Genomic DNA, 25,804 nt, shown 5'->3' on the forward strand with positions numbered 1-25,804 from the left:
TTTTCTTTATTAGTATTGCTCCTCTTTTCACATTACCAATTAAGTTTACTCATCAGCCACCTATTAGTGCCCACTAACTTTTTAATAAGCAACCAAAGGCTTTCCTTACTAAATGATAGGACTATTAGATTTCACTTAACTAGATGGTCTATTCAAGGGGTCAGTAGTAAATCATAGCCTGTGTGGGGGCTGTTTTCATGCTGCAATGTTGTTTGAATTAAGTAGCTGCCACAGAGACTGATAGCCTGCAACATGTTTATTATCTGTCCCCTTCAAGAAGAAATGTGCTTATGGCTGATCTATTTATTAACTTAAAAGAGATTTTCTAGTCATAATGTTCAGTTTTGACAAGTTAGTTTCCTAGGGTCTTATTATCTCCCAATAAAACTGTCACCTTAAATAAACAACTTTAGGACAGAGAGGAGTTAGCACTCTACAAAATCAAGCCAAAGCCAGCCTTCCTGCATTGCCTCTTCTGGCCACATTCTGAAGAACTAGGAAAACACAAACAAAACAAAAACAAGGGTCTTTACCAGGTTCTTCAAAACCTTTAATAACTCCAAAAACGTTAAAAATTCTTATCTCTTTCAGCACATTATTCACAGTGAGCTTCACGTTCCTGTTCTGGGAAGTCTCCAGCCTGCACGAGGAGTCTGTTTCCCAGGCAGAAGGACAGTCTCCTTCCATATTTCTGGAAGAAAACAGACATCAGAGTTACTGTTGCTTCCCACAGGCTTTCAAAATCAGTCTTCCTTACTGCCAGGGAAAGTCTAGGCTAAGAGGACATAAGAAGAAAACATATTAAATTCGCTCCTTGGTGGCCAACCACTTTTGTCTTACTCTGACCTGTAGGCAATCATTTGAAAATCAGTTACCTCCAATTTAACCAATGTTTAAAATTTTCTCTATCTATTCTCATCTGACCCATGCCTTTCTGCCAGAGACAGTTGTAACTTACATTTTAAGTAGATACCAAGATGGACTCAGAATGAAGTTCTTACATACAAGTCCATTAATAGATTCCCATGTTTCCTCACTCTCTCTACTAACCAGTATACATTCTAATCTTAGTTATAAAAGAATATTTCATGCTGCTGATAGGAATCTTCCCCTATTGAATCCTCATGCTATCCAAACAATGCTCTACTTATAGAAGTATGTCAAAACATTATTACCCCCCACTACACAAGGATAAGATAGGGAGCTGGCTTGATAGGTTAGGGAAGACTTTTAAGTGGTGATAAGAACGATAAAAATCGCCTATTAAAAATGCCTCACAGGGACGCCTGGGTGGCTCAGTGGGTTAAGCCACTGCCTTCGGCTCAGGTCATGGTCCCAGGGTCCTGGGATCGAGTCCCACGTTGGGCTCTCTGCTCAGCAGGGAGCCTGCTTCCCTCTCTCTCTCTGCCTGCCTCTCTGTCTACTTGTGATCTCTCTCTGTCAAATAAATAAATAAAATATTTAAAAAAAATAAAAAATAAAAAAAATAAAAAAAAATAAAAAAAAATAAAAATGCCTCACAGATAGCATTGTTAGTAGTCACATAATATTATACAGGTACCTTTACATGTAGATGCTCTTCATTTGAAACCAATCACCCTGTTAAGTAGGAATATACTTCAACTATCTAAGTCAGAGAAACATGATCAGTGGGGTTAGAGTAACTAGTTTTACGTCACACAGCAAATAAATGCTTACATTAAGTGTCTGAGACTAGATCTATATCCTATGCCAATACCAGGTGGGAAATATGTCCAGCTCAAGATTAAAAATTAATGACAAGTACTCTAATCAGACTGGATTCTATTATTAATGAGGTATACTACTACATTAGGGAGGATATCCAGAACTACTCATGACTGTAAAGCATCTAGAAACTGTCATGAGAACTGAAGATAATCAATCTACCAACTAGAAAACTGGAATTGTTCTGTAGCTAAGAAGAAAATCTAGAAGTAATGCATGTTACAGGGAATAAGGTTTCAGCTCAACAACAATTTTACAGATCTACTCCAATAATTGAATGGGTTGCCACAGTCAGCAAAGTGCTTTACCTCAGGAAGTCCTCAAGCAGAAGGCAGGCCAGCAATAGTATGCAAGGAATTCACTGGGTACACTGAACAAGGACTGGCTGAGTTTATAAATCCAATGTCAAAGTATTAAGATCACTTTATGGAGGAAAAAATTCACGTTTGTCTACAAGTTAACAGCTATCTACCCCACAATATGCCAAATAGGGAAAATTATAGCCAATTATTTTAAATGTTATCAAATTAAAATGATTATTATGCCTTTTTATTTATAAAACCGGTTTTCAGAGAGCTTTCCAATAAGAACTTACTCAAACAACTTATCTGCAGCAGCTCTGGAAATTGTTTGGACAGGAATGCTGGGCAATCCTGACGACTGGGATGGTGGAAACTGAGTGTGATTGAAAGAAGGGAATCCAGGTGTGTATGGGTCACCTGTTCCCAAGTGAGCCTGGTAAAATAAAAGAATAATGCGCTCTGTCAGGTCAGGCATTTGTTCAAGAAATCCCTAGAAGATTCAGATTTAGTATGAGGGTAAAGCTTAAATTTAGTTTAATGCCCCAAAGCCTAATGGTCTGAGTGGCCTACAACATGTGACTCTTGTCCTTACATGGCATGTGTCGAATTCCCAATTCAAGTCACTGTTGAGAAGGTTCCATTAGCAATAGTAACTAGATCTCAAAAGTCACATCCATCTTGTTAGTGCTAGACTCTCACAGAAAAAAAGAGCATTTAAGGAAAGCATGTTGTACTTCTACTAATGCAGACAGAACCCAGCAACAATTTGTAGAACCCAAAAACTCATTTACTTAAGAAAAAACTCACATGGCCAAAGACTGGAGTGTCTGCATTAATAATGGGAAATCTAGACTGGTCCATGTATATCAAGACACCAATTGCATTGAAGCTTTGAGCATTTGCAACCTAAAGGCAAACATATAAAGATCAGAAAATGAAGAGGTAATCACACAAAATCAGAAGATATTTATTGGGCTTTATGCTAAGACAAAGGGTTATAGAGGACAGCACCAGAACTCCCCAATGTTTCAAAGAGCTTATACACTGAGACAAAATTCTTGCCTTAACTAACTCATCAAGGAGTTTCTTTTTTTTTTTTTTAATCAAGTAGTTTCAAAGACAAATAATAAAAACCCATCCAAAACAACCACTATCTTTTGCTATGTTCCATTCTAGGCTCTTACGGAGTTTTGACTTTTAATTTTCCTTTTCATAAAACATAGTTATAACTGAATTCTCTATATACATAAAGCTCATTTATACAGAATGTAATAGAGCACCTTAATTTAACAATTTAACAATCCTATATAACAGAATATTGTTATTTTAAATTTAAACTCCCTTCACTTAATCCCTTCTGATTACTTCTTTTTCACTGAAAGACAATGACTGCAGAATACTCCAAGTGTAGCTATGCCATAGTTTTACAAATGTCCTACAGTTTAGAGAATTACAACTTATTTAATTTGTTGAACACTTTAATAAATTATTAGGTATGAGTTTAAGACTGACAGTTTTCAGAATGTAAAAAAAATCAATACTATTTAAATGAAAAACAGTATATCAATGTATTCAAGAACTTTAACTCACCTTTTCAGCAAAAGTGATTTTCCCTGCTCTAACGATCACTAAGGATCCATTCACACGAGAGTTTAAATTTTCAAAGTCTTTTTTTGTGCCAAAATTAGCATGGACCAGTCTACCCTAGAATAAAGACATCAGAGTTAACGAGCATTAGGGTAACTAGAACAACCCTGAGTCTAAGACAGGATGGTTTTACAGATGAAACCCAAGAGAGAAAACAAGAGACAAAAAAGGATGTCCAAGCCTAAAAAGGATGTAAGAGATTTCTAGTTGAACTGGTCAGTTATCAGGAGTGAATCAAGACTTCTGGTCCCCTATATTCACATCTTGTATCATCGCACGCTGCCTTTAATTTGCACTGACTGACATTTACTCTCTTTTACATCGCTTCTAATATCTGGGGGAAGAGAAAAGCTAACAGAATATGATAAACAAAGAGACAACCAATATAAATACTGTAGGCTAGCCCTGGCAGCACCAATTACATAAAGTTCCTAACAAGTGAATGCTAGATAATTAAGGACATACATAGGAACGGATCTTAACCGAAAGTTCTGATAATAAACCTGTGTGAAAACTATTAAATACTATTACAATAATAAAGTGACTTGCATAGATCAACTTTTAGATGTCTATAAAGGCTGTCTCATAATATTCCTAAATTCTATTAGAGCTATGACAACCAAATATCCAAATATGGGACAGCCTGCGGATGAACTATAAAACCCTCAATGTTCTCTTCTCTTTCTAATTAATTTGAGAGAGAGAAGGGGGATGAGGGAGGAGGGGGAGAGGGGAGAGAGAGTGACAAGCAGACTCCATGCTCAGTGTGGAATCCCACATGGGGCTCAATCTCACCAGTCTGAGATTAAGACCTGAGCTGAAACCAAGAGCTGGATGCTTAACTGACTGTAACCCCAAACTCAATGTTCTTTACCAGATGTGCACCCATCTCCAACCCCTAGCTTGTAGGTAGCCAGGGAAAGTGATACAGCACAGGTAAGACTTCATCTGGCTTGGAAGGCACCCACTAGCTAGACCCTTGACATATAAACATGTTTTCTCACCTGAAAAACCTAGATAGATCTGTTTTTTAATTTCTGTAGTAGTTTGGCCATATTTGCCTAAATTTAAAAAATGATCAAGCATTAAAGAATCATGCTAAGACCAGACTCTAGGCAAAATGGTTACTTCTATCTGTCCCCACACGGCATCTTGATTATCGACATTCATTCAACATACACCACTATGTGAGGCACAGCCAGGGCTCTGTGACATAAGCAGTACAGAAAGCCAACCTCTAGCTCTCCATGTAGCTTACATTCTAGTGTGGAAACAAACGTCAGGTGTGTTAAGTTCCATGAAGAAAAATAAAGCAGGATAAGGGAAACTGATTGAAGAAAGGCCATTTTTACCAAGATAATTAAGGAAGACACTTCCCTAAAGAGGTAACAGTGGAGAAGAGACTTATACAAAATGAAGAGGCCATGTTGGTTTTTAAGGGAAGCGTGGGGCTGGCAGAAGGAAAAGTAAGTTTTATAAAGGCCTTGAGGTGGAAGCATGCCTGTGTTTTAGAGTTTGAGGAACACCAGGGAAGCTGGGGTGGCCAGAGCACAGTGAAGGAGGAAAAGAGCAGGCGGATGACTTAGGGCCCTTGCTGTCCTATTTGAGAACCTGGGCTTTTACTTTCACTGTAGCACAGGAGGGTTGAGAACAACAGTATCTTACACAATCAGGGACATTTTAAAAGTAAATTTACACCAAAATTCCTACAAAAGTAACGATGAGTTTCTGAGCTATTCAGCAGGAAAAACAATTTCATGTATTGTTTTGCCTTACTTACTTTAACGGTCGCTGCCTTACTGTATGCCACGTAACCCTCAGGACTCTCTACCAGGTATACCACACCACTGTCCGTGCCCACTATGGTCACCGAGTTCTGAGCACTGCTAAAAAGATTAAGTTAAAGTGAAACTAAAGGTAAGGACAACCTTGGGGAAAAAAATTAAATGGTTTTAATACATTTAGTATTTGGCATGCACTATTTATTTTTAAAGTCTCTGCTATATTAGCACACCTGAAAATAGCTACCTACATAAAATCAGTTTACCATCTTTCAACACATACCTGCTTTTGACCTGAATCTTAACAAAATGTTCATCACGCCAAATTTTGCTAAGTAGAAATGCACGGAATTGATTCTCAATGAAAAAAGCAAGGCTTTCATCTTTTTGAGATCCCGCCTCACGAGGGACATACGTCTTTTCATTCAGCTGCCTAGAGGAAAAACCATCACTGTTAAATGAACTGAAATTTAATTTAAAATAAACAGTGAACTCAAATATCAAGCAAATTGTTTTAAAAGCATAACTCAAGGGCGCCTGGGTGGCTCAGTGGGTTAAACCTCTGCCTTTGGCTCAGGTCATGATCTCAGGGTCCGGGGATCGAGCCCCGAAACAGGCTGTCTGCTTGGCGGGGAGCCTGCTTCCTTCTCCCTCTCTGCCTACTTGTGATCTTTCTGTCAAATAAATAAATAAAATCTTTAAAAAATTAAAATAAAATAAAAATAAAAGCATAACTCAATACTAGTCATAGCTAAATAGATTAACTGGGACCCAAAATTTCTGGATTGACTAAAAGGCAAACTTGGGGGGAAAAAATGGCCAAATATCTGAAGGTATTTAGGTCTTCAGCTTGTTAAAACCTCTTTATCCAAGTAAAGTGGTCCTTCAAGAGCTCCATCCTAAGGGGGTACCTCTTTAGGGTAGCTTTAGGGGAAATGAGTAATTTCCAAGAAATCTGTTGTAAGCAAAATGATAGATAGTGTTACTGTTGGTACAGCTTTAATCTTCACCTACTTTGAAGCAAAACTACTGCTTGTTCTGGTCTCCTATGTCTCATTGTCAATATATGTATATCATATAGATTCTCTTTTGTAAACTACACTCTCATTTGATCTATAAGGCCTGGTATATAGTATACACTAAAGTATTCACTAGATGAAGTAAAAATGCCAAGATTCCTAACCTAAGCTTAAGAGAATTACTGTATCTCTGAAAGTGTAGGAAGCCAGCTAAAACGTAAAGGATGAATATATCCTTTACACAGAGTTAGATAAGTTTCTAAGGAAGATCTTAAAATCCAAAGGACAGGAACCTTAAGGACCCTTCTTAAGGTATGGATTAATGAGAACCAGAAGAAATCAAGGAGTACTAAAGACATGATATGTCTCTGTATCAAGTCAGGCAGTCAAATTAGTCCTGATCTCAAAAATAAAGGCTACTTACTGATACCCTTGTGGATAGTAGCAAAGCACAGACTTATAAGGGGTTAAGATGCAAAATCAAAGCAGAAGAGAGTCTGACACAGGGAAGTGACTATAAAGAGAGCCAGATAACAAAAAGATCAAAGACCTAGGAATTTTTTTTTAAAGGAAAAGGGAGTGTCCTCACAAAAGTTCTTTTTCCCATCTGAGGGTTTGAATTCCTTACTAATTGCTTTTCCTCCAGCTGAACACAGGGGGAGGCCTGCCCTAACTCTAAGGCTTTCCTCCAGACTATCTCATTTGTTTTGTTGAACTGTTCTGAGTAATTGGTATTTGTTTAAATACTGAGATTAAAAGTAGCTCCAGCTTACCTCATGGTGGTGAGGAACTCTGTGTTATGCAGTCTCTCTAACAACTTTTCTTTGAGGTCTGCCCAAAATAAGCGAGAAGGTGTTTCAGGGAAGTACTCTTCTGTTTCTGAAGGTTCTGTTCCCTCTGGAGACAGAGACTCCGTTCCTGATGGTCTCTCACATTCAGCTTTTGGTTCCACACGCTTACAATAGCCCAAGTAGCCAATCATAAATCCTAAGGATAAAGTTTCACAGCTGAACTCAGAATTTCCTTTATAATATATTCCTATAGGAACTGTTAATATTTTCAGCTAAGCCTTGAAAATACAGGTTTATTCAAACTCTAAGCAAACAGTTTGAAAGTAAATAATAACATCTCAGTTTTATATGTTTTAAACCAGTCAATCTAATAAATCATTCAGTTGACTCTTGAACAATGTTGAGGGTGGTTTTAGGGTGTAAACCCCCACAGTGAAAAATCTGCATATAACTTTTGACTCTCCAAAAAACGTTAATTACTAATAGCATATTGTTGCCCAGAAGCCTTATAATGACATAATCAATTAACACGTATTTTGTACATATACATGTTACATACATGCATACATACGTGAATACAATATATTCTTACAACAATACCTATCTTTTTTTTAACTTTTTCAGTATTTCTAGGCTATGCAGTTGGTAAATTCTTTCAAATTGTCACAAATCTCCAAAAAAAATTTTTCCAATATATTCATTGAAAAAAAATCTGCATGTGAGTGTACCTACACAGTTCAAGCCCATGTTGTTCAAGAGTCAAATGTGTAAGAACTTTAAATAGTTACTTCTTGATTTTTTTTCATTTAAGTAATCTCCACACCCAACATAAGGCTTGAACTTATCACTCCAAAATCAAGTCACATGCTTTACTGAGCCAGCCACATGTCCCTAAATAATTACCTTTTTAAGACATTGGTAACTTTTCTTCCCAGAAGCCTTCCTTAAATCCTTAGGGCAAGCTTGTATGCTACAAATATTCTGTGTGTATTTCTAGTATTAACACTGGCACAGTTCAATGCAACCCCCCACACAAGGCTCAAATCAATTTGAGCTTGAATCTAATAACAGGCTTAGAATCTCAGTCATCGTTGTATTCCTAGTGCCTAGCATAATGGCACATAAAAAGGTACAAAATATGTTTGCTTAGCTGAATTAACAGACTTCCTAGAGTCAGTGACAAGGAACATTTAAGTTTAGAATGGCAACTCTTACCAATCAAGAAAAAGAGGACTACAGCAATAGTCCCATAGCAGATAAATCCATTCAACCTTTTTGGTTTTGTGACACTGGCATGATTACCCCTCACGTTACTATCAACATTTTCTTCTTCATCTGCAGCTAGTTTCATCTCCACATGACTGTTATCACCATCTACTTGCCGTGCCAGACTAAACCGGGTATAGGACAATGGTTCTCCACCAAACTGAAGATTTGAAAAAAGAGGGGAAAAAAGCATTATGAAAGAGAAGAAAGGGAAGAGGAACATTTACAAAAAGCTTGGTTAGGTACTATACTTATTATTGGGCCATTATTGGGACTTGCTATATATTCTTAAGGAAAAAGAAGTTCCTCTTTCAAAGGAACATTCTTCCCTATGCCCTGTTCTGTCCATGGCAGATGAGGGCTAGATCACACACTGGCCTTTATCTCATTCAGCCTTTTCATTCGGGGTGTCTGTTATGTATGTCTAACATAGGTATACATGTTATACAGTGCTTTCTTCAGTTCCTCTTATCTACTTGGCTGTCCCCCTCGCACCACACCCAAAAAATATCCTGAAAGTTCTTAAAGGAATTTTCAAGTAAGTTCACTCTACTCAAGACTGAATATACCCTTCCTTTGTGGGAACAGTTAGAGCTCAAGACCACCACTTCAAGATAAACAAATACTTTATGATACCTTTGGATATGACTTCATGATTACTGGGTAAGAGTCATTCTTGTATACTTCATATTCTCACAAACTGGTAAAAGAAACACAACTTAAAATATCTTACCAAGCTAGAGAACGCTGATCTGGCTTGATCCATCATTCTGAGCTGCCACACAGAAAAGCCTAGTATTAAAACAGAAAATTAATGGGAGATAGATACCACCGTATTATTATACATCAAATTTACTTTTAAATATATTATCACCTTTCTAGAAAGGGTCTTTAACAAAGACATTTAGTTTATAGGACAACTAAATTTAGTGTAATCCTTGATTAGATCCTGAATTGAGGTGGGGAGGGTGGGGAAAGTGACATACTATATCATTGGGAGAAATAAATCTAAATACAGACTATATACTGGATAACAATACTGTTATCAGTGTTAGATTTGGAGAGTACAATAATGGTATTCTGTTTTTGGAGGAGAAAGCCCTTGTTTTTAGAAAACTAATACTGAAGATTTTAAGAATGAAGTATTAGGGAGCCTGGCTGGCTCAGTTGGAAGAGCAAGCAACTCTTGATCTCAGGGTTGTGAGTTCAAGACCTATGTTAGATGTAAAAATTACTAAAATAATAAAAATAAACTTAAGAATGAAGTATCATAATGTCTATTTTTATTTTATTTTTTAAAGATTTTATTTACTTATTTGATAGAGAGAAAAAGCACACAAGCAGGCAGAGCAGTAGAGGGAGAGGAAGAAGCAGGTTTCCCACTGAGCAGGGACCTCAACCCAGAGCTCAATCCCAGGACCCTGGGATCCTGGCCTGAGCCGAAGCCAGATGCTCAACTATCTGAACCACCCAGATACCCCACATCATAACTTGTACAATTGACTCTGGAACAGTTCAGTTTTAAAAAGTGTTAAGAAATAAAGCAAATGTGGCAACTATTAGCAACTGGTGAATCAGAGTAAAGGGTACATGGATATATACTGTACTGTTCAATTTTTCCTGTAAGCTTGAAAATTTTCAAACTTAAAAATGTGGGGGGGGGGGGTGCCTGGGTGGCTCAGTGGGTTAGGCCGCTGCCTTTGGCTCGGGTCGTGGTCTCAGGGTCCTGGGATCAAGTCCCGCGTCGGGTTCTCTGCTCAGCGGGGAGCCCGCTTCCCTCTCTCTCTCTGCCTGCCTCTCTGCCTGCTTGTGGTCTCTCTCTGTCAAATAAATAAATAAAATCTTTAAAAAGAAAATGTGGGGGGGGGGCACTTGGGTGGCTCAGTGGATAAAGCACCTGACTCCTGGTTTCAGCTCAGGTCATGATCTTAGGGTCATGTGACTGAGCCCCATGGCAGGATCTACTACGCTCTGCAGAGTCCTCTGCAGAGAGTCCCCTCTGCAGAGAGTCCTCTGCAGAGAGTCCGCTTGAGATTCTCTGCCTCTCCCTCTGCTCCTCACCTCCCCACCAAAAGTAAATAAGTAAATCTTAAAAAGCGTGTGGGAAAAATCAGTTAGATGTTAAGTAGATTTAAGTAGCTGAATTTAGTAGTCAAAAGAACAAATACAAAAGGCAACAGACTAGCACCTGGGGGGGGGGGGGAACTAAAGCAGAATTAAGCCAAGAATGGTCATGCTACAAAGACCCATAACAAAGCATTTGCAATAAAAATGACCAAAACCCTGATCCTTCTGATTAGATTAACAGTTCTTACACATTATCTAGCAGATCATTGATGGAAAAAGAATAAACAAAAAAAGAAAAACACAGTATAGACAAAGAAGCCAATTATCTGTGGTGTTAAGTGTCTTGTTCAAGGCTGAAAACTGATCATCTAAAACTGAAGTTCAATGGGTTACTGGGTTATAAAAATTGTGTTCTCATCTCCAGAAATTTAAAAAATTAATCTTAACCCTTGAATCACTATATTGTATGCCTAAAACTAATATATATGGTATGTCCACTATACATCAGTGTATCAATTAAAATAAATTTTAAAATAATTCACTGACAACCAGTTTAGGGTTTTTTTTTAGTTTTTTCCCCCCCAGTAATCTCTACAGCCAACATGGGGCTTGAACTTACACCCACCCTGAGGGTCAAGAGTTACATGCTCTACCAACTGACTTAGCCAGCCATGCCCCCTGACAGCCACTTCAAGAGTAAAAAACACCTCCTTAACCAAGAGAATCCTATATTAAGTTACAGTACAGGTATTAACTGAAATCTGGATTTTCTAATTAATTTGGTTTTACTCCAACTAGGTGTTTGAAAATATTATGTTGAAATAAATAAAATGGTCACTTAATTCATACTATCTATTTTAAGGCCTTTCCTATATTATAATTACACTTAAAGCACATTTAACACCCACATACCACAAAGCAAACTGTGAGATATATGAAGATTGTAAAAGACATTATATAAACTGGCATTAGAAAAGTCTCCTATCAAAACCTATGGACAACAACAAAAATTTAAAGACCTTAAAGACCAGAGCTAAGAAGTATGAGATCGTTTTCTAAGAAGCAGTCTCTTGCCCTATCTGGTACAAAAAGTTTATCACTATCACTGCACCAGAACGGTACAAACCCAATCACTAAAACCAGAACTAGAAGACTCCACCCTGAACCAATTTTAATCACCCTTTTCTAGGAAAGAGCAGCTTTCAAGTTTAATATCCTTCTGAACCAGTCACTCAAGGTTTCTAGTTTTAAATTAATTTTCAGACTAAAGGAACAACACTTTTAAATAAATGATCCAAGTAAAGGATTTAAATAAACGATGAGATTAAGTGATTCCAAGTCTGCATAAACAAAGATATTAATAGAATATGTAATTATTTTATATAATTAAAATCTAAATACATTTTTATTGAAAAAAACAGTATTTCTGTTTCAATACCGAGACATAAAATATTATAACATAAAAGAAATAAAGTTGGAGGAAAAACTCTGACCTAGGCAATTCCCATTTTAATCTCGTAATTTAACCCCACATCTATGAAGAATACAATTAATTGTAGATATCTATAAATTATTCCTTAAGTTTTATATATAACAAATTTGAATCATTCTTTCAAAATGACCTCACACACAGTAAAGCTCTGTATGTAAGAGAGCCCCTTAATAAATTTTCTTCCAATTGACATCACTCTTATTTATGTGCTCTAAAAGCATGGGAGAAACTTTCCATACCAGTTATAACTGTCTATAAGCAGGTAGTTATGTTCAAAGACAGCATCTCAACACCAAACAACGTTTATACGGCTTATTTCAAGATATCACCACTGCTGATAATTTGTAACAAGAGACAAACCAAACATCACCTTGATTTTTATACATATTAGCACCTTGTATATATTTAGTGCTCTCAGATAACTGGAAAACCTATTCAGTTTCTCACATTAGTAATGAAAATTAAGGTAAGTAAAACAGAGCCCGTTCATGTTTGGGAACATGAAATGGAAGGAGGATCTGAAATGTCTTCTAATTGAGCCATGGGATAGAACACAGGAGGTAGGCAAAGGTACTAGCTAGACTACAGTCCTCAAGTTTTATAATTCAAGTCATTTTATTCCTACTTTCTGGAAGTATGGCATTGATTTTTATTTAATTTTTTAAAATACAGTACACTTTGAGGTCTTAAGCTACTTTGGGGTGTCACAAAACCAAGAGTCTGTACACAATACATATAGCTAAGTAGGGCCGAGCGGATCATGTACCAAAATACACTGTCATCTATGTCTAAGATACCCAAGGCTGCTACTCCATTTTACCTGAAATAACAATAAGCCACTTTTTTGTTAATACTGACAAGCTCAATTCCACTTGGAAAATGGACCACAGTTTCAAGTCCTTAGAGTTCACATAAAAAAATATCCTCTACCTCTACCTGTTTCTGAGGCTCTGTTCTAGAGGACGACTTCACTACCTAATAACTACTGTCCTCTACTTTCTCCAAAATGGGACAGAATCCAGATCCTGCCTCTACTAACATTCTTCCTTTGTTCTTGTTTGACTCTTCCTGACTCAGTTCAGGGAACATCTTTTTGGAGCCTTCTCTGATTTCCTTGCCCTACACTTAATACAGAATGTATGAAGTATAAGGGACGCCTGGTGGCTCAGTCAGTTAAGTATCTGCCTTTGGCTCAGGTCACAATCTCAAGGTCCACGGATCAAGTCCCCCATCTAGCTCCCTGCTCAGCAGGAAGTCTGCTTCTCCCTCTACCTCCTCCCCTTGGCTTGTGTTCTCTCTTGGCTTGTGTTCTCTTTTGCTCATGCTGTCTCTTCTCAAGTAAATAAATAAAATCTTTAAAAATAAGGAATTTACAAGGAATAATTAAGAATAAAGATATCATATTTCTTAACAGTAGTGGGACATGTTTAATGTATATGAAGTTCATTTTTCTTATCATTTGGAAATTACATAGAGAATATAATGAAAACCTCATTCTTCTCCCACCCTGTGCAATCTTCTCCCATCCCTGGCACTTTTCTGGTTTATCCTGGAATCACTAGGCAAAGCATGAATAGGGAGATTTTAAAAAGCAGGAAAACTTTAGGGGCGCCTGGTGGCTCAGTCAGTTGGGCCTCTGACACTTGGTTTTGGCTAAGGTCATGACCTCAGAGTCCCGGGATTGCAAAGAACATCCAGCAGTGGATCTCTTGACCTCTGCGAAAGAGCTGGCTTGAGATTCTCTCCTCCTTCTCCCTCTGCCCCTGCCCCACTCATGTGCATTCTTTCTCAAATAAATAAAATCTTTAAAGAAAAAAAAGGCAGAAAAACTTTAAAGGTTACCTGGTAGGGCTCCAAGTTCTTAAGCAATTGATTATGGATACCCATTTTGCAAACTGTTTCCCTACTCATTTGCAGGGGAAAATGAAAGGCTACATGAATACAAAACTTCTGCGGAGCCCTCAGGACACATAACTGTGTCCACCTAGTATGACTTGTAAAGAGATGGTCAAAATCTTTCCTAGCATTAAGGGTCTAAAATGAAAGGGCTATGAAGTGCCTGGGGGGTGGCTCAGTCACCTAGGCGGCTGAGTCTTAGTTTCAGCTCAGGTCATAATCTCAGGGTGGTGAAATCCAGCCAAGAACAGACTCGGCACTCAGCCGGAAGTTGCTTGAAAATTCTCTCCCCCTCTGCCCCTCCCCTCAAATAAATCTTTTCAAAAAATACAAAAATGAAAAGGCCCTGGCAGAAAACAAGAAGAATCTTCATTCCCATTCAGCTTTCTGTAAAAAGACTGCCCTACTCAAAGGTAGGACCGCTTGAAGTCATTGCTATCTACCTGTACGGTGTTTATCTTAGAGCACACAAGCAGCACAGAGAAGAGCTCCAAAATGTCTCAGAGGATCACTTTTAACTAGCTTTCACTGTTGTCTGATTCAAGTTCCACCAGGAACCATGCTCCATTATAGATAAGTACATTACCAGAGGCAAGTAACAGCCACCAACTTAGGGCAGTTAGTGGAGTTACTGTCTCTACCCAACAATCTTCAGCATAGGCTAATTTCACAACCATTACTTCCCAAAAACATTCCATTAAAGTTCAAGGGTGCTATGCTATATAAACCTTTAGAAAATATTTCATTATCAATGAAATGTTTTAAATTCTAGATCTTCTTGTGAAGTATATTGAGTTTATTATAATCCGAAAAGGAGAAAAAAAAGCCCAGCAGGGCCAACAAGTACTGTAGAGTTTTGCAACAGAAAACACCTTCTGAAAATCACCCTAAATGTCTTTGTCAATAAGGTAAAATCCCCCAGCTCAGCAGCAACTGAATAAGCATCTAGTATTCCAACTCGTATCTAAAGCCTAGAATAAAGGTATCAGGTATCCAAATACTTTTTAAGAGGACAACTATTTCCTACTTCAATTCTCTTATCCAACCTCCCAGAAAAAAAAGCAGAAGCAGTTAAATTCCCTGGTCTACCCAAGGTCGCTGAAAGCAAAGGAAAAATGTTCACCAAAGAGCCAAGTCACAAAACATTTTCTTACTCACCCTACCCGCTACTACCTTAGAAAGCCATCCACCAGAAACAGTAATACAATGGATGTCTAAGGCATATCAATGTAACACAGCCTTTTATCCTATCACTAATTTCCTGAAAGCAAAAGCCAATTCCAATCCCAACAGCTTTCCCTTAGGCTCCAGACCACAGCTTCACAAACCAGAAGTCATCCCTTCGTCTCCCACCTTCCAACAAGGAGAGCCTAGCAATCACAATATTCTTTCAGTCAATACCCGCGGGGTTCAGGCGGCTTCTGCCTGGGCAACACTGAGAACCCATACACATGGCCAGCGGCAACGCTAGAAGATCAGGGTGTACCAGGGTTCACACTCAGGGCTTACAGAAACTCCCATCAAATTCCCAGGACACACTCGTAATCGAGTCGAGGACAGCTCTGACCCTTTCAGCAGTGAGACCAGGGCCCGAGTAGGCCCTGGGAACGAAGGGCTACAAGCTCAAGGTCACCCATGCACCCCGACAGCAGTTCCCCGAGGACACTTCTCAGAGCAGCCACGTGCTCTCAGCAGAGCGGGTCGCCGCTGCAGCAGCGTGGCTCGCACGCCCGCGGCCTAAGGCTGTCCCACGAGGTCCCGCATCTTTTAAGGACGAGCCAGGGAGGACAAGGAATCCGGGTGGCCCGAGGAACCGGAAGCAGAATGGCGGGGCTCAGAGCTACAGTAGGTACCCCTCATCTCGCCCTCCACGGAAAAACCATTTGCCGCTCCGTGACCGAGACAAGGCGCAGGAAGGCAAAGAGGACGGTCTTTCGCCCAGTGGCTCCAGCTCGCTGCACCTGCAGCCGGCTCCCCGCGCCGCCGCGGCCCGTTCCTGACCTGCACGCGGAGCCCGCTCCATCCCCCTCGCCCCTCTCAGAAGCCGCCGCAGCCTCCCCGCGTCCCCTGCGGCTCCCGGACACTGCTGGACAGCACCCAGAGGGCCGCCGCGGAGTCCACTCGGACCAGCCCTGCAGGCTGAGGAGAGGCCCGGAGGGCAGGCAGTGTTCTAGCATCGGCGCGACACTCACACGGACACCCCCTCCGGCCGCTACAGGCTGAAGCTGACGCTCTCTGGGGGACGTTCGCCCCCAACCGGCTGTTTATAGCTTGGCTCCACCCTCTTCCAACCCCCACCCCGGCTTTGCGTCACTTCCTGTCTCACGTACACCCAAGAGGTGCCCGGGCTGTGGACTGCCTGGGGCGAGCGGTGCGCACGCACCGGGACGCTGCCCCTCGGCTAGTGTGCGAGGCAGGGCGGGGAGGGGCGGAGCGTGGTCGGACAGAAAAGGCGCCAAGACTGCAGGTGCCGGTAGGAGCGGTGGGATCCGCTTACTGGCGTCTCTTTTACTCGCCGCGTTCTGCTGCGGCACGCGCGGGCTGCAGCTCTGCTCGGTGGATCCAGCAATGTAACCTTGACCGACCTCCAGGCCCTGCAGTGCAAAGGCAGATGGTGTTGGCGTTCACTCCTACTAAATGCTGGATACACACGCGGAAATAATTCCTTAAAGTGTATGTTCTTGTTGAAATATTAGGGAGCCACTAACGCCATATTGTATATATTTTGCAACCTCAGAAATATTTAGGATGAGAAAAAAGGAAAAACCTTTAAAAGCAAAATCCAAATTTGTACTTAGGATGTGTAAAAGCTGCACATGGACCCAAACTGCCACAGTGCTTTGCACAATGTTTAATGCAAGAAGAAACGAAAGGGAAAACAGAAACAAGTAAGATTTATTAGGGGAATAGGACTGTAGATGGACTTTTATACTCATCGCCATTATTGTTATTACAGACTTGTGCAGTGTATAACAAGATAGGATTCTGGTCGCTTTTTAAACTCGTCACATCCACAACCTCTCCCCACCTCTAGGCGGTAATTTGCAATCGGGGAAAGGAGATTAGAGGAGTTTACAAACTGCTACAACGCCAGAAAGGGAGCCAGGCCATAAAAGGGTTACAGATAAAGCGCTTTCCAGGTCAGTCCCGAGGGATGCAGGGCAGTCCTTTTAAAATGCAAATCTGTTTTCTGGCTTCGGGATCCCGCTCTTTCCCCTACTCTGCGATTTAGAGGAAATAACACGGGGTTTGCACGCCGCCATTTACTTGGGCCCCGGTCTTTAAAAATCTCTCCGCAGGGAGAAATATTCTTAAATCTTGTAATCAGGAGCTTCGCTGCATCTCAGTGGATCCACACAGGAAAAAGTGAAATCGAGGAACGGAGTGCATATGGATTAGCTGTGGAGGGTCTTGAAATTCAAACAATGGGGGAGCTGAGTCTCTTCTTTTCCTGGACTGATGGGATCTTAACAATGCTAGGATCCAGGTGAAAATCTTATAACCATATGAAGAAATGGGCTTAGGAGAACAGGGTCAGGAGGAAACCTATGAAAATTCAAATTAAGGAATTTACATTTGGGGCTCCTGGGTGGCTCCGTGGGTTAAAGCCTCTGCCTTCGGTTCAAGTCATGATCCCAGGGTCCTGGGATTGAGCCCCACATTGGGCTCTCTGCTCAACAGGGAGCCTGCTTCCCCCTCTCTCTGCCTGCCTCTGACTACTTGTGATCTCTGTCAAATAAACAAATAAAATCTTAAAAAAAAAAAAAAGAATTTACATTTGCTGGTGTAGCCAGGTAGAAAAGAGTATGGGGGGGTTCCTCAAAAAATTAAAAATAGAACTATCCTAGGACCCAGTAATGGCTCTACTGTTATTAACCAAAAACTATAAAAATATTAATTCAAAGGGCTACACCCACCCCTATGTTTATTGCAGCATTATTTACATTACTTACAATAGCCATATTATGGAAGCAGCCCAAGTGTCCACTGATAGTTAAATGAGTAAGGAAGATGTGGTGTATATATACAATGGGATATTTTTCAGCTATAAAGTGGAATCTTGCCATTTACAACAATACTGATTGAGCTAGAGAGTATAATGCTAAGCAAAATAAGTCAGAGAAAGACAAATACCATCTGATCTCACTCATGTGAAATTTAAATACAAAATGAATGAGTGAAGGAAAAGAGACAAACCAGGTCTCTTAACTATAGAGAACAAACTGTCGGTTACCAGAGGGGAGGTGGGGTAGGGGGAACAGCAGATGGGGATTAAAGAGTACACTCATGATGAAAAAAATAAAATTTTAAAAAACTAAAATGAGGGCGCCTGGGTGGCTCAGTGGTTTGAGCTGCTACCTTCGGCTGGTGTCTTGATCTCAGGGTCCTGGGATCGAGTCCCGAATCGGGCTCTCTGCTCAGCAGGGGGCCTGCTTCCCTTCCTCTCTCTGCCTGCCTCTCTGCCTACTTGTGATCTCTCTCTGTCAAATAAATAAAATAAAATAAAATCTTTTAAAAAACTAAAATGAAAAAAAATTTACTTCACTAAAATGAAACAAAAAAGAAGACACTAAAGAGCATGTCAATTAAATTCTTAATTTCCTACCTCTTATTAGTAATAATGGACACTGTAATTAAATTCCCTTTCCTATCCTTTTCTCCCTAGAAGCTTTGCAGGATCTCCCTCTTCTGCAATTTCAAGTAGATGAACATAAATTTCTTTTCCTTTGCTGCAGAATCTAAGCATACTGAGAGACCATTCTGCTTTGTCTGCTATTCCATATAAATGTTCAAATATTTTATTTTTTTATTCCGATCTTCATTGTGGTCATTGTTATTAGCATTATTACATAGCATTATCTCCCACTTCTGGGGACCCAATAATTTGGATGCTTTCAATGAAATACGTTTTTGGTAACTAACCTTTATTTAAACTCTCTGGCACAACTGAAATGGCTATTATTCAAGTTTCAACCTTCCTCAGACTGTTACATAAAACTCACACTAGAACTAACATTCTTGCTGCTTGGGGGAAGGAACATTTTTTTCCTCTATCCTTCTAGGTTCTTTGGCTGGTAAGCTGATATAAAACAGTTTAACCAGAGAAAAAACAAATGTAATTACAGATATATGGGAGCCCCATAAGAATTCGAGACCCAAGGGCAAGCTGGACAATTAGGGCTTATTTACCATTTACCATAAGCTAAGGAATAGGATAGGGGCCTGGGACTTTAAAAGGGAGAAGGATAATTCACAGGACTATAAGAAGAGCAGATGTTTAGTAATTAAATGTTTGTCCTGCCATACACATGGGTAATTCAGACAAAATTTGTCTCTGGTAATAACTCCTATTCTGGGGGCACCTGGGTGGCTCAGTGGGTTAAAGCCTCTGCCTTCGGCTCAGGTCATGATCCCACGGTCCTGGGATTGAGTCCCCGCATTGGGCTCTCTGCTCAGCAGGGAGCCTGCTTCCCCGCCTCTGTCTGTCTGCCTCTCTGCCTGCTTGTAATCTCCTCCTGTCAAATAAGTAAATAAAATCTTAAAAAAAAAAAAAAAACCCTCCTATTCTGGGTAAGAGCCCCAGTTCAGATTCTTCACGGTAGTTAGGGGAGGGGCAAACCTATCTCTTGAGCTTGCAGGTCTCAGTTGCCTTCAGCTCAAAATAATCCACAAGTCCAAATAGTATATTTTGGGGTCACATATCTGCTCCCCTTCACATTCTTCCAAAAGGTACATAGAAATTTTTTCTTAAGTCATGTATATGAGAATTTTGTATAAAGGAAACTGGAGGTTGGAGAAGAATGTACAATGTAGTTTAAAAAAAAAAAAAAACCCTTGGGGTCTGGGGGGAAGAGCACAGAGTCAAGGAATAGGAGTTTTCAACTTTCATGAGCCTGGGTATCAGTATTAAATGGAATTGGGGTGCCAGTTGGTTAAGTGACCATCTCTTGATTTCTGATGAAGCAGTGATCTCCGCTTGTGGGATTGAACCTCATGTCAGACTCTGCAATCAGTGGGGAGTCTACCTCTCCTTCGCCAAAATTTGCCCCTCCCCTGCTCTCTGTCTCTTTCTCTGTCTCTGTCTCTCTCTCCCTCTCTCTCTTTTTAATAAATAAATCTTTAAAATGGGATTACAAATACCTATCATGCAGATTTTCTGTGGGTTTAAGTGCAGTAAAAAACAGTTGCAAGCCCCAGGGCACCTAGGTGGCTCAGTCCTTAAGCGTTAAGCGTCTGCCTTTGGCTCACTTCAAGATCCCAGGATCCCAGGGATTGAGCCTCGCATAGAGCCCCGCATCGGGCTCCCTGCTCAACTCTCTCTCCCTCTGTCTCCCAGCCCATGCTCTCACTCCCATTCTCTCTCTAGCTCAAATAAAATCGTAAAAAAAAAAAAAAAAAAAAAAAAAGAAAAGGACAGTTGCAAGCCCCTAAAAACACACAAGAAACTGGCACATTGGTTGAGTCAGCCTGGATGGCTGGATAGGATGCAGCAGAGTCTGGCAGGAAAGTAACATGGAAGATGTCTGCAGACCAGTGTAGGATTTCAGGTTAATGAAGAGGAAGAAAGAAGATCTTCAGCCTAGGAGAATGGCTTAGCTGAAGACTCCGAAATGAGAATGAGCCTGTGGCATGCCATAGTTAAAATATTCTACTCTACAGAAATACCTGATAGCTACTTCCAGCAAGTTACTGGTGGAAGAAGGGGTACAGGAGTCATTGGCTGTAAAAGTCTCCCCCTTTCCCTTTATTCTTCACCTGGAGGTAAAAGCCAAAGTTGTGTTATTTGGTGAGGGAGAAACTGCAGGCAAAAAGAAACCAGAAAACCCATCCCAGCCTAGAAGTCAACAACTGGCCTCAGGGTAGTAACTAATTGTGATGCAGAAACGTGGGCTTAATTGCCTCAGTTTCCCCACTGGCTACATGGAGATAACAGCCCTTTATTTCCTTCGCCAGTAAATGAAAAAGTAGAAAAGTTGCCTAACCACATGGTTAGGCAAATATAAGGTCCAACTAGTTCAGAGCCCAAGCCAAGTGAGTAAATGTGGCCAGAGGGGGGAGAAGCCTGGATATGGTAAAGTTCTAAGTAGTTATTGCTTAAGAAAAGGAAAACTGTCTTTAACGGCTTTCAGTGCCTTGATTCCAGAAAAAAAAAAATGACTCATTATTAATAATGGTTGAGAAGAAAAGGTCATTAATTACCATCATTAATAATGGTTGAGAAGAAAAGGTCATTAATTACCATCATTATTGACATTTATTGTAGTGTTGTGTGTCAGGCAAAGGCGTGTAGGCAGTTAGGAAACAAATCTATACCCTTGAAAAGACAGGTAGCTGGGGAAACAGTTTATACTTAAAGGACAGAGAACAAGTATGCAAATGTTAAATACAAGTAAAAATAAAAGTAGAACTGTTTTTTAATAATCAATTTTATTTATTTATAATTATATATAAATATATAAATAACCAAATTTATTTATTTATTTAATAATCAGTTTTTCTTTTTTTTAGATTTTATTTATTTTTTGACAGAGAGAGATCACAAGCAGGCAGAGAGGCAGACAGAGAGAGAGGAGGAAGCAGGCTCCCTGCTGAGCAGAGAGCCCCATGCGGGGCTCGATCCCAGGACCCTGAGATCATGACCTGAGCCGAAGGCAGTGGCTTAACCCACTGAGCCACCCAGGCGCCCCTTAATAATCAATTTTTAATGTAAAATTACAATTGTATGTAAACACATTCTCCTCCCTAACTCAGGGCCAGATGCAAGAGGGAACTTAGGCTGCTTGGCCCACAAGATCAAAGATCATACACCTCCCACCTTAGTTACAGATGAGGATCCTAGGAAGAAAAAAAAAGGTAAGTAGGGGAGTGGAGAAGGCATTGGAAACCTAAACCTACAGGACGATGCAATTTGGAGGTGGGAGGTTTTTAGTTTTTGTATTTTGTTCCTTCCATTTAAAAACATTGATCTGGGTGCCTGGGTGGCTCAGTGGGTTAAAGCCTCTGACTTCAGCTCAGGTCATGATCCCAGAATCCTGGGATCGAGCCACACGTCGTCGTCGGGCTCTCTGCTCAGCAGGGAGCCTACTTCCCTCCTTTCACTCTGCCTGCCTCTCTGCCTACTTGTGATCTCTCTCTGTCAAATAAATAAATAAAATCTTTTAAAAAATAAATAAATAAAAATAAAAACATTGGTCTGTTTATGTTATGTATATTTTGTCACAATTAAAAAACACACATTAATATGCCAACTCAGTAATAGAAGATCTAAAATCATTTGTTCTTCCTGGAGTCCTATCTGTGGTCCAATTGCTAAATGGGGACTCTTATGGTCATATATTTTTGATAGCACTCGACGGTAAAACATCCATTTTACTCCACAACTCAGTATACGTGTATATATGCATATGTGTGTGTGTGTGTATGTGTGTGTATTCACATGAAACAAGAATTTCATGAAATAATATATTTGCCTTGTGCAAAACACTCTGGAATTTTCCATTTAATTTTTAAAATGCTGATTTCTACCCATTCAATTGATTTCTCAATGAGCTGTGAACTGTGTTGGAAAACTACAGTCGGAGTCCATCTCCTGTCTCAGAGCACAATTCTCATTAGTGAACAGGACAAATGACTTGCTCAAAGTTAAATTTCAACTCCCAAGGTTTCTCCCTGTTACTTTGCCCACTGTTTCAACTTTCTAACACCCTGCACTTCAGCAAATATTGATTGAGGTTTTATGAGTTGGGAGGTAGAGTTAGAAAACACAGATAACGTCTTTTCACATGCTGGCCAATCCTGGCACACACTTCGGTCAGTCACAGCAGAACTCTGCCTGTCACATAGTAGGTCCCCACAGCAACCGCCACAGAAGCCACTGGACCCCACATTCAACTCTGACCATAACTCCCATTTGACAAACTGTATCCATTTTCTTTACCTTGGAATCCCTAAGGCTAGGGCGATCACTTTAGGACCAGAATCATAAAATAAACATGTGGACCTCTGCACATTGGAACAGGATGCTTTCCACAGAATAGAGGCGGACTGTCAGCTCATATATTTGAGGTTGGTACTATTTTCCCTTTGCTTTTGCATTTTTTTTTCTTTTAAAATGTACTTGGGAACCTCCAGTTTCCTGTCCTAATACTGCTGACTAAATTATTTTTGGTTTCCCCTGTACTAAACCAGAGAACATTGAAAAGGAGCAATATTGAAAGAAGTTGGAAGAGTTTGCCCCTAATTTATAGCAAGTTGGTAAAAGTTACTCATGGCAAGGAAAGAAACATAATTAATTTTTAAATTAATTAAAATTAATTTAAAATTTAAATTATTGTAAACTTTAAAATTTAAATTATTTTAAAACTTAAAATAATTTAAATTAATTAAAATTAATAAGTAAGGATCCTTATGCCAATGAGTACAATTGTCTTAGTTGGAGTTTTGAGCAGGATATGAGGTTCTATTTCGTTTCATCTGGACAAAATAAACCTCAAAGTTTATATATATATGCACACACATATACATGTATATGTATATGTGTGTGCATATATATATACATTTATATATATATATATATATATATATATATATATATATATCTCAAAGTTTGGAAGGAACTTTAACTCTTATACCATCCCTGGCCTGTAACAGATGTTCAGTAAATTTATGTTGAATTCACTGAAAAAAATCCCTCTACTTCACCTACCAATTGCTTATCTAACTTCTCCTTAACCTTTCCAAGGAGAGCAAATCAACTGCTTTCCAAAGCAGAGAATTTTGAATAGTTCGGATGGTTGGAAAGGTTTTCCTTGTATTATTAAGCCGAATTCTTTCTACCTCTCCTTTATAAGTTTGTTATTGCTTGAAGATTGTGCTCCTGTCCACAGCTGTCTTCTCTTATTTGACTAAACGTGCTAATCCCTTGTAAGGACTACCACAGGACAATTCTACATCTTCCCACCCACTGGTCACTTTTGGAAGCGTGGTTTGTCCAATCTAGGTGGAACTCGGTCACATTCTTCTGTTCTGGAGGCTCCAGCCTTTACAAACGCCTCTATCTGCCACCCCATCTACTACCCTAACAGTCACCCCACATTGTCACGTAATGTTGAACTTTCAACAGGGTTCAATGGGAATGGATTGGCCGTTGGAGCAGAAACACCTGAGTTCAAAATCTAGGTTTGCCGTATACTAGCTGATTGTACTAGTAGGCCATATTTCCATGGATAATGTGATGTTGTTGCAGTCTGATACACTGTACATAAACCGTGTCCCAGGTTATCACCAGGCTAGCCAGCTCAGGACGGAAAAGAGTCTCACCTGCTTGGCTGGGAACACCCTTGCCATTAGCACTAAATGATAACAGAAGATAACCGCTAAGATTTACTGAGCATCTATCTCTGCTGGGAACAATTCTAATCCTTTTACAGTGTTAGTTCATGTGATCCCCACAACAATCATTAAAAATAAGAATTAATATTATCCTTATTTTCCAGGTGTGAAAATTGGCGTTATACAGAAGTTTAAAAATTTGCCCTAGGTCATAATGGTTAATAAGTGGTGATAACCTGGCCGATCTAGTTTCTGAATCCAGCCCTAAAAACCCCCCTCTACTATCTCTTTATGAATCTAATCATGGCACATACTGACTATCATGTGGCACTGCAGACTTCTACTTAAGGCAGAATCTTTATTAAAAGAGGTTCAGAGGGGCACCCGGGTGGCTCAGTTGGTTAAATATCTGCCTTCAGCTCAGGTCATGATCTGGGGGGTCCTGGGATCAAGCCCTGCATCAGGCTCCCTGCTCAGCGGGAAGCCTGCTTCTCCCACTGCTTGCCTTTCTGTCTACTTGTGTTCCCTCTCCGTCTCTCTGTCAAGTAAATAAAATCTTAAAAAAAAAAAAAAAGATTTTATTATTTTATTTATTTATTTGACAGAGAGAGAGAGCTCAAGCAGGAGGAGTGGCAGGCAGCGGGAAAAGCAGGCTCCCTACTGAGCAGGGAGCGTGATGTGGGGCTTGATCCCGGGATCCTGGGATCATGACCTAAGCCAAAAGCAGCCGTTTAACTGACTGAGCCACCGAGGCCCCCCAGTAAATAAAATCTCAGAATGAAATACAAGTTCTGAGACTAAGTAGCACAATTTGAGAAGATTCAATTGAGGGGGGGATCCCTTTATTTTTCATTTCAGCTTTAATTACATTTCAAAATTTGAAAAGTTCATATTCAGGTTGAGAAAGAAATCTCAGATATTCTAAACATGATTATTTTGTAGTATAACTGATTCTCCAGACAATCAGGTACATGTTTAACAGAACAACAGTGTGCTCGCATTGTCCTTCCAAAATCCTGGCTTCTTTCTTCCCTCTTTCCTTCCTTCCTTCATTCCTTTCTCTTCCTTTCTTTCTTTCTTCCCTCCCCCCTTTCTTTCTCTTTTTTTCTCTTTCCTCCTTCCTTCCTTATTCTTTCTTTCTGACTTCTTCTTTCTTCCTTTCTTCCCTTCTTCCTTCCTACTTCCCTCCTTTCTAAGATTTTATTTATTCATTTGACAGAGAGAGAACACAAGCAGGGGGAGCAGCAGGCAGAGGGAGAAGCAGACTCCTGGCTAAGCAGGGAGCCTGATGCGATGTGGGGCTCCATCCCAGGACCCTGGGATCATGACCTGAGCAGAAGACGGACGCTTAACTGACTAAGCCACCCAGGCGCCCCAATCCTGGTTTCTTTAAATTCTCCCAACGTATACTACCTTCAATGAGGAGAGTTAGTGAATTAAAAGAATTATATTAACTTTGTTTCCA

At 40.0% G+C, this 25,804-nt stretch overlaps 1 protein-coding gene across 2 annotated transcripts in view; it reads right to left on the minus strand.

Annotated features, from left to right (window-relative positions):
• Positions 1 to 16,218, minus strand: part of TFRC (transferrin receptor) — a 28,705-nt gene extending 12,487 nt beyond the window's left edge. The window contains exons 1-10 of one of the 2 annotated variants that reach the window (XM_059163001.1): positions 16,200 to 16,218; positions 9,286 to 9,344; positions 8,502 to 8,712; positions 7,269 to 7,482; positions 5,760 to 5,909; positions 5,476 to 5,578; positions 3,639 to 3,752; positions 2,856 to 2,954; positions 2,342 to 2,481; positions 534 to 691 (exon numbers count right to left, since the gene is read on the minus strand). In XM_059163001.1, coding sequence (XP_059018984.1) covers positions 534 to 691; positions 2,342 to 2,481; positions 2,856 to 2,954; positions 3,639 to 3,752; positions 5,476 to 5,578; positions 5,760 to 5,909; positions 7,269 to 7,482; positions 8,502 to 8,712; positions 9,286 to 9,321 — 1,225 coding nt within the window. In that variant the 5' untranslated portion in view covers positions 9,322 to 9,344; positions 16,200 to 16,218. Of the gene's footprint in view, positions 1 to 533; positions 692 to 2,341; positions 2,482 to 2,855; positions 2,955 to 3,638; positions 3,753 to 5,475; positions 5,582 to 5,759; positions 5,910 to 7,268; positions 7,483 to 8,501; positions 8,713 to 9,285; positions 9,345 to 16,199 lie in introns of both variants that reach the window. The other variant, XM_059163000.1, reaches the window with a different exon arrangement.
• Between the last annotated feature and the right edge of the window lie 9,586 nt (positions 16,219 to 25,804).

This window comes from Mustela lutreola, chromosome 2 (assembly GCF_030435805.1).
Source record: "Mustela lutreola isolate mMusLut2 chromosome 2, mMusLut2.pri, whole genome shotgun sequence".
NCBI classification, from domain to species: domain Eukaryota; kingdom Metazoa; phylum Chordata; class Mammalia; order Carnivora; family Mustelidae; genus Mustela; species Mustela lutreola.